Genomic DNA, 8897 nt, shown 5'->3' with positions numbered 1-8897 from the left:
CCAATACATAGAGAGCTAATTATTATCTCTGTATATGTGCCAATATTGGACCTGGTTGAAACGCTGGTGGCGCCCTAACTGGTTATGATCTTTGGTTGTGAGTAGCTAAAATAGTATTATGGTAAGAAATATGAATTTATTCTTATATGCCGATGGGTAAATGTTAATATTAACTTGTATGTTGATCAGAATTATTGATATAGGATAATGCTTTGTCTCAAAGAGTCCTAAGCCTGCCCGAGATTAAGCTAATACTATCTGCGTTTCCTAGGACCTAGCGTAAGCCAAGTCGCCAGTAGTACTCAGTAGGCATAGGCTAGGCCTAGACTAGTAATAGTTACTAAGTTAGTAGCAAGGCTGGGCCTGTACTATGTAGCCACTTACAGTAGGCCTAAAATAAAAATAAGGTTAGTCCTACCACCACTAGAGAAGTCACCATTTGAAAATACTGCCCTAGCTATGCTAGGTAGTACATTTATTTATACATTTTACTAATTTTAAAATTTTGTTGGAATTTGTTTTTGTTTTATTTGTGATTACCACTGGCACTGGGTCCTTAACACCACCTGGTACCACTCATTGGACATTGTTGTTGCTTGTACATTGTCAGTGTTACCATCAGTGTTTGTAGTGGTATGGTTGGAACACAGTAGAATAATAAGAACTACTTGACAGACTAAGTACAACATGTAACCAGAGTTATGTTAGGCTGTGGTTATTTGGTTGTTGATCCAGCAACTTTGCATAAATCCAAGGTTTGCTATTTTAATGCACAATGGCATATCGGAAGAATATCCCCTCTTTTATTTGGTTTTTATATAGCTTCCAATTGTTCTCTGCAGATAGTATTTGACACAGAGGAAAATGGAAAATACAGAGGAGAAAATAGACTGCAAAGAGAAAGAAATTGATCATTCAATTGGAGATATGGAGCAAGAAAAAGAGAGAAAAGCAGATGTAGAACAAAATCTACACCACCATGATGTAAATGAACATAAATTGAATTATGAAGTAGAAGAGATAGAACCTGAAGTCAAAGGGAATGTGAACTCAGCAATTGCTGACAAAACAACATGTGCAAGTGAGAGAGACATCTTTGCGAGTAAATGTCATGTGATGGGAGAAAACGATGAAACTGTTGTGAATGAACTCCAGAAAGGAGAGGATACCACGGAGGAGAATGTGGTTAAAAACGAAACTAATTTGACTTATGAAATCATGAAGGAAAATTATTTAATAAATGATCAAAATGAGGATGAAGATGGAACAAAAGATGATGTTTCAAAATTAGTGGAGAAAGATGAGCTAACATCAGATTTGGAACTTAAAGGTTTTATAAAATTAGATGAGAAGATTCAAAATGAAGATGGAGGCGCTATGATATATATTCCACAAGACAGTTTAACACCGGTGACTCCTTCAGGAATAAGCTCAGTTAGTGAAGAACCTTCTCCACCGTCATCAAGTTCACCTGAAACACTAAATGCAAACAACAATGCAAAGTTTCAGGCAAATCAGAAAACGGTAATAGAGACAAGAACAGTCATTGTGCCGAGAAGCTTACCAGAGGTACAAAAAGTTAGTAGTGAAGACCAAGGCCTGGTTTCTCAAAACCTAGAGACCAAAGCTAAAAGTCCCAAGAGCTACTCGGCACAGCGCTCAGAGAGACCTGCACGTGGTAGTCGAGGAGCACGGAGAGAAGATGAAAAAGCACGGGCTAGAGGAGATGCTGACAAAGGGGCTTTGTGTACAAAGCCAGTTAATGATGACAGGAATAAAAGGGTTGAAAGAAAAGATAAAAGCCCTCAAAGAAATTATGTGAGAGATAGGAATAGAAAAAGTGAGAGTGAAGAACATAAACGAGGAAGCTATAAAGACAATCAGAGAAGTGATAGTAGAAGAAAAGATTTTTTTAAGCAAGATGATAAGGTACAGAAGAAAAGTGACAATGATAAGGAACAATTACTTAAAGGAGCTACAAACAAATCTGAGGTTACAGTTATTGGGAAAAAAGTAGACAAGGAAAAGAACATTATTGAGCCCTCTACAGAACCAGATATTGCAAGTCAGTCCAAGTTGAAGGAAGAAAAAAAGGTAGGATTTTGCATTTTAATCAAATTTATGGACAAAATTAGTAAGTTTGCCATCATGTACAGTAGATATTTCCAACAGTCAATTGCATAAGCATTTTTTAAAGTCTGTCCACACTGCTAAATTGTATGTAACAAATTGGTGGGGGTGTGCCCATATATGGACATGATGATACGTTACCTCCAAATACGGGCATATCACGTTTATTTGTCAAATAAAATATAATAGTGTGGACATCTCATGAACATTTGCGTATAAATGCATACCTATATAATTATATATTTTTTAGAATATATTTGCACTGTGTTTAAAATGATTGAAACTATTTTGAAATATTAAACATTATTTTTAGCAGCTTCATATAACTTTAATATGCATTCTAAATATTATATTTACCATAAACCGAAAGGTCCACTGATTAATCTCAGATAAGAAAGTATAATACATACTCCAAGTATTGAAATACACGCCATCGTGTTGGGATTCATAAAATGTCGAAATATTGAATCCCAACACGATGGCGTGTATTTCAATACTTGGAGTATGTATTATACTTTCATATCTACCATGCATTTATAATTAGCAGTTGCTAAACATAAATCAAGAACAATAAAACAATTAAAAACTGGGAAAATCATAGTCTACCTGTCTTGTAAATACTTAGCTGGTAAAGCCAGTTATTTGCCTACTATAAAAAAGAATATAGGATAGGAAGGAAGATACAAGTGTAGGAACAATGATCAGTAGTAAAGGTCATGGGCCCGGCATATCAATGAACTGTGAATATGTTTTTTAGGAGCAAGAAGATTTAGATGCAAAACTGAAAGAACAGGAAGAAGCAAAACAGAGAGAAGAAGAGGAGGAAGTATGTTAATATTTATTTTTACTAATTTTGTTTTCAACTTGTTCTTTATATCAAAGAATGTTTGTAGGATCTTTTGGTCCTGAATCTCAAAAGCTTTTACAGTCCTAATTTCTCCAATAAATTTGTTTTATTATTTATCCTTATGAGGCAGTATGTTTTATCTTTAAAAAAAAAACCCAATTTATCATCTTTACTGAAGATTTGTTTCTTTATAAAATTTTAATATTTTATTATTTTTCAAAAATATAAAAGTTATTTCATATTACTATAATTACTAATTATTAAATTATAAGCCTAATTATAAAATAATAGCCTAGTTACTGATAGTGGTTTTTACACAAAACATTTTATTATGGCAATGCTTTGGTAAAATAAAAACTTAATACTCCAAATTGCAATTTCTGGGGTCACAGAATTGCAAGGGTAAAAATACATCTGATACTGTAATTTGATGATAAGACCTTGTGTTAATCTGACTGTTTTCTTTTTTTTTTCTTTTTTCTTTTTTTTTATCATTAACAAGCATTAATTAGAAATCCCTGCCTTATAATAGTGAGGAAAGCAACCTCTTTGATACTGTATTTTATCATGGGGCCATATCAATAACAACACCTGCCCTATATAGTTTTATTCAATTCTTCAAATTTGAGATGGGTCACCCTATTTTCAGAAACATGCTAAAGAAATTGAAGCTGAAGTTAAAGATAGGATTGCATATAAAATGAAAATGAGAGATGAAAACTTAAGAGCACCAGGTATGTTTTTAATTTTTTACTACATGTACAGCAGAGTAATAATTATTTTATGTATACTGTACTATTATTTTTAATTTTTGTATTTATCAAATTGCTTCTGTCTGTTAATAATATGTTATCTGTTATTTTTCAATGAAAGCCAAATGTTATTGAATGATTATTTTATAGTTTTTTTTTTAATTTGCCATTAACAGGTAAGCGTCCAGATGAGGATTCGTTCCACAAGTTGGATTCAAGTCTGAAGAAGAACACTGCTTTCATCAAGAAACTAGTAGGATACATCATTGTGATTATTGTGTGCTATGTAGTTAGAGTTAAATCTGCTATCTCTGATCCAGTAGCAGTCGATTTTGGTGTTCCACAATGCTCTACTTTAGGACCCATATTGTTCTTATGTGTGCATCCTCTTGGAAACCTCATTCAAATCACTCAATTAAATACCACATCTATGCTAATGACGCTTAACTCTACACATCTTTCAGTCCTGAGAAAGTAACGGATGCTATCCACGTGACAGCCTAGAGGCATGTATAGATGATGTTCAATCATGGCTGTCCATCAGTACGCTTTGTTGTAACGGCGTTACAACAAAGCGTACTGATGGACAGTACAACAAAGCGTACTGTCCATCAGTACGCTTTGTTGTAACGCCGTTAAGACTGAGGTGTTATATATGAAACCCATACTGCGGTTTGGGTGCTGGTTTGGAGTTTCTCAGTCTTTGAAGCGTAGATATACAGTAAAACGTCCATTTTACGTACCAAGGGGTGTTCGTAAATTGAATGATTTTTAAACTAGATCGGGTGTCAGTTTCCAATACTTAGTCCTAGCTATCCCCTGCCATTGAGCGCCGATAGGCTGACGGCGGCCAGGCCTAGCATGAACCGACAGTTTAGCAGCGTGGCCTACCGCGCTAGAGCCTAGCTGAATTTACCTTCGATAAAAACCAAATTATTTTAATCGCTGGCATTCTTCCACTAACAAAATATTATTTTAACTCTTATTCAAACATCTGTATGTTTTATGGCCCTTTCTATTGTATTCTTTCTAGTTGTTAGATCGCCGAATTGTGTTGTTTACATGCATTTCGCGATCATATCTAGCATTCACGATGTCAATAAGTTGCTGACCCCAACACTCTTATTCGTGAACGTAAACATGTGTGCTCAATTCAACAACATTTGTGTTGGTAGTTTGTTGTTCTGGTTAGGTTTATTACATTAATATAGTGATTATTATACGAGAAATGAAGTAAAATCAAACTATTAATAAATAAATACAATAAACTTGATTTTATTAAGGAAAATATACATTATCACTTTGTAAAATGTGCGCAATTGGACTTACGGTAATAATTGGTCATCAGGGGCAAAGACCATTTGTAAAATCGACTATTCCTAAAATCGATGTTCGTAAATTGGACGTTTTACTGTATATTATTATTTTTTTATTTATATGTGAGGTGTCAAATGAGCCACTAGCTACCCTGTAAATTTTATGTACTACGTTATTTCACACTGATTTTCGTAATTTTCATTTTGCAGAAGATGATGGGAGATCATAATCGAGATTCTTTAGTCAATGACTTAAAATCATTAAATCTCACTAAGTACATTGGAGAAGTTGCAAGTGGTATCTATGAGGCCAAATTGAAGATGTCTGATGTTCCCTTGGCTATCAGCATTTCATCTATTTTACATCAACGCTTTGCAGACTTTGCTCCGCAGCTTCTTCAGAACTTTCAGAAGAACATACCGCAGACACCCAAGAAAGAAGAGAAGGATTCCCAACCGGTATGATAAACTTGAGCATTTCCCAACCAGTTTATTTTAATATTTTGTCTGTAAGAGCATACAGTGAAGTTAATCTCAGTCTCTATAATACTGTACCAAAAGATGTTAAAATGTGTAACACAAATGCGCAAATGTTTTATTATGAGTACTATCATTATCATTCTGAGAATTGTTTTTGTTGTTATTACTGTATTATTATTGGTATTAGTATTATTACCAGTATTATTATGATTGATATTATTAATATTTTTTTTATTATTATTATTGTTAGTATTACCTTTATTATTGTTATTATCATTGTCATTAACATCAGTAGTAGTATTGTTGTTGTAATTGTTGTTAGTCAAATTTGAACATAGCTGTATTGTTCGTTTTTTGTTTTTTTCTTTTTAGATTGTATTTGACAGCAAGGTGAGGGTGGAGATACGTCTTCTTGCTGAGGTAAGATCAGTAATAAATACATAAGTTCCTGTGCTCAATTGCGATTCCTAGTTTCTACTCTAGTATAGTTTCATTTTAAATTTCTCAAACGAATCACGTAAGGGCATAGAGGCTCTTTTGCATAATTCGCTATGCAAGTCCAACTATTATGAACTATTATTATTCTTGGGTTCAATTCTAGTGTTGTGGGTTCAGTTCTAGGTTCCTGGATTTCAACTATGTTTTTTGACCAGTGATGATGCATATTGATACTCTTAGATTAAATATACAAATTAAGTTTTACTGCCTTTAAGGGCTATGCTTGGTATAATTATAACATCACGTTCCTATTCGACCACTCTTATTATTCATTTATTTGTATTATTAATTTAGCTGTTCTTCTTCCTAGTTGATAGTCCATGGAGTATTCACAGATAAAGAAGGGTTACCAGTGCTAAACATACTACTCTCATCAATCTTGAAATCTGATCGTGAAAACCATGCCAACATCTCAATCATCATTAGTTTTGTAAAACATTGCGGAGAAGATTTTGCTGGTCTGGTGCCCAGAAAAAACAGGTTTGAATCACACACCATTCAAATTCATTTCATATTAACTTTTTCACAAATAAATCTTGATAAATCCACAACCACAAAATCCAACATTGTGTATTTGCAAGTTGGTGTAAGCCTGAGACAAATGTTTCGGTGTAAGATGGTAGTTTATTTCTCTTCTCAATTCAATCTTGTTTGTTTTGTATATCTTATTTGATGTGGACATTGTCTGAAATAAAAGGAATTGATTGATTGTATCATCATCATCATTTCTCCAATTTCAGCAATGTTTACAAAAACTTAAGAAGATAAATTTTCAACAGGATTTGTTTTAGGCCTAATGTTTGATTGATGTCATTTAATTACTGATTTTTTGTGATTCTTAACACAGAACGTTGGTTGAAAAGTTTGGCCTGAAGCTACCCACAAGTGAAGTATTCTCAAGTCAAGTGAAGTCTTTGTACCGAAACCTTCTGAAGGACCATTATGCTATACTGGCCAAACATCTGGTCAGACAACACAAAGATCTACAGAACCGTGAAAGACAGAATAGAAAAATATTACAGGTGAGGGAACAAAATAAGATTTTTGGTACTGAAATCAGATGTTTAATGTAAAAACCTCATATACATTTGTAATTATTACACTTTCTTTGTGATATAATTTTTGATTGAAAAAGTAGTCAGTCCATGTGTGTTTTTATTTTCTGCCCAAAAACAAATTACAAAAATCATCATCAAAATATCGACAATATAATATATATGTGGTAGGTGCTATGGATCTATGCAAGTTGCTTGTTTTATGACATTACACTAGAAATAACACTCTGCATCACAATTGAATACTCCAAGTTTTTTGGATTGGATTGCACACTGTACGATTGATGTGTGATTTCCAAATAATAAGAAAAAAACCAGTTGTTACAGCCAACATATAGACAAATAATGATGATATCCAAAAAAAAATAGAGAAAATGAAAAGACTATGCTTAAAAGAATGATTGAATGCAAATTATGGTATGCTGATGGCTATCAATCACAATATCAACTAGAATGTTGATGTGAAACAACATTGATTGATTAATTGATTGACTGACATTCATCTTGATTGGACACTGCTGTTTTGTGCAAAACAACAAACAGTGGATATAATGCCTCTACAAATGTAGAATTTGCTAGGTGTTGTTACAACATCAAGGAAATAAAAATGATGGGATACACGTATAAAGAAAAATAAATCCACAGAACACTTAAAAATGTCCTCTTATCTCATTACTAACAAACAATGATCAAACATTAAATTTTAAGAAGTGAATATTCTATTATTGTGTTGTGTGTATTGTTTACAGAAGTTATTTAGTATGACATCATAGTTAGAATATAATGAGCTGTGATTATTTCATCATCGCTACCACAATATTATGTGCTTTATAGACAAAAGGTGAACTTAGTGAAGAAAGGAAGAGAAATATTGAGGAAACACAGGTCATCTACCAGAAATTATTGGTGAATACGACCAATTTGTCAGTAAGTGTTATCAGTCATATTTGTATCATTTATGAAATTAATAGCATTAGCAACTTTGACTTAATGTACCTTTCAAAAGTGGTGCCAAGAGTAATGTGCATATGTCCCACAAATACAAGTTTACATTTGTGCATTGTAGGTCGTTTTGTTGGACGTTATCAACATTATTCAAGGGGGAAGGTTTAGTTAAATGGTACATTGTTATTAGGGTAAAGTAATACTGTTTTGTTTAAATATTTGCAAAATGCAGTACATACATTTTTTTTTTCTTCAGGATTTACTTGATCTAGAAATGCCAGATCTTCCAGAAGATGGTAAACAATTGTGTTTTTTTATAGGCTATGGGGAAATTATTAGGTTTAAGAGGGAAGAAAATTATTGTTATTAACTAGATCAAAATTATTACAGATTTTTCATCAACAGTGAGAGGGTCAGGTAGTTTATGCTGTATATAACTGTATTACACACATTTAGTTCATCATATAAAGATAGACAGTTAATGATTCACATCTGAACCCATTCAAGAACAAAATTTATATACTTATATTACACAGTAAACACATAGTAACGGTGTACTCTCTTTGTGAAATTTTAGAGAAATTACGAGAAGAACGGGAAAATGATTTGATTGGAATGTTTGGCGGTATGAAGTCTTCCTCTGATTTTGATTTCGAGACATCTTTGTGGGAAGATGAGGACACGAGAACGTTCCATGAAAACCTGACTGACCTTCGAACTATAGTTCCAGCAGTAAGTCTGAACAATGACTAATCTTTTAAGTCTTTACTTTGAATATATAGTTTTCATTCAATTTACCAGCAATATCTTTGTGTTCTTAGATTTTGTTCAAGGACAACTCCAAACAGCAAGCCCCTGGTGACCAAAATGAGGA

The 8897-nt window shown here is 33.2% G+C and overlaps 1 protein-coding gene across 3 annotated transcripts in view; it reads left to right on the top strand.

Moving 5' to 3' along the window:
• LOC117101091 (regulator of nonsense transcripts 2-like) overlaps nucleotides 1-8897 on the top strand; it is a 46973-nt gene continuing 38076 nt past the window's right edge. For 2 of the 3 annotated variants that reach the window (XM_033240964.1, XM_033240961.1), the window contains exons 1-12: nucleotides 1-121; nucleotides 843-2094; nucleotides 2888-2956; nucleotides 3627-3711; nucleotides 3906-3982; nucleotides 5256-5504; nucleotides 5898-5945; nucleotides 6334-6503; nucleotides 6871-7045; nucleotides 7913-8005; nucleotides 8280-8319; nucleotides 8601-8755. In XM_033240964.1, coding sequence (XP_033096855.1) covers nucleotides 865-2094; nucleotides 2888-2956; nucleotides 3627-3711; nucleotides 3906-3982; nucleotides 5256-5504; nucleotides 5898-5945; nucleotides 6334-6503; nucleotides 6871-7045; nucleotides 7913-8005; nucleotides 8280-8319; nucleotides 8601-8755 — 2391 coding nt within the window. In that variant the 5' untranslated portion in view covers nucleotides 1-121; nucleotides 843-864. Of the gene's footprint in view, nucleotides 122-822; nucleotides 2095-2887; nucleotides 2957-3626; nucleotides 3712-3905; nucleotides 3983-5255; nucleotides 5505-5897; nucleotides 5946-6333; nucleotides 6504-6870; nucleotides 7046-7912; nucleotides 8006-8279; nucleotides 8320-8600; nucleotides 8756-8897 lie in introns of all 3 variants that reach the window. The other variant, XM_033240963.1, reaches the window with a different exon arrangement.

This window comes from Anneissia japonica, unplaced genomic scaffold (genome assembly GCF_011630105.1).
Source record: "Anneissia japonica isolate Jap-2015-1 unplaced genomic scaffold, ASM1163010v1 scaffold4054_len1135799_cov195, whole genome shotgun sequence".
Classification (NCBI taxonomy): Eukaryota; Metazoa; Echinodermata; class Crinoidea; order Comatulida; family Comatulidae; genus Anneissia; species Anneissia japonica.
The sequence above is the reverse complement of the archived record's forward strand: the minus strand, read 5'-3'. Positions and strand labels throughout refer to the sequence as shown.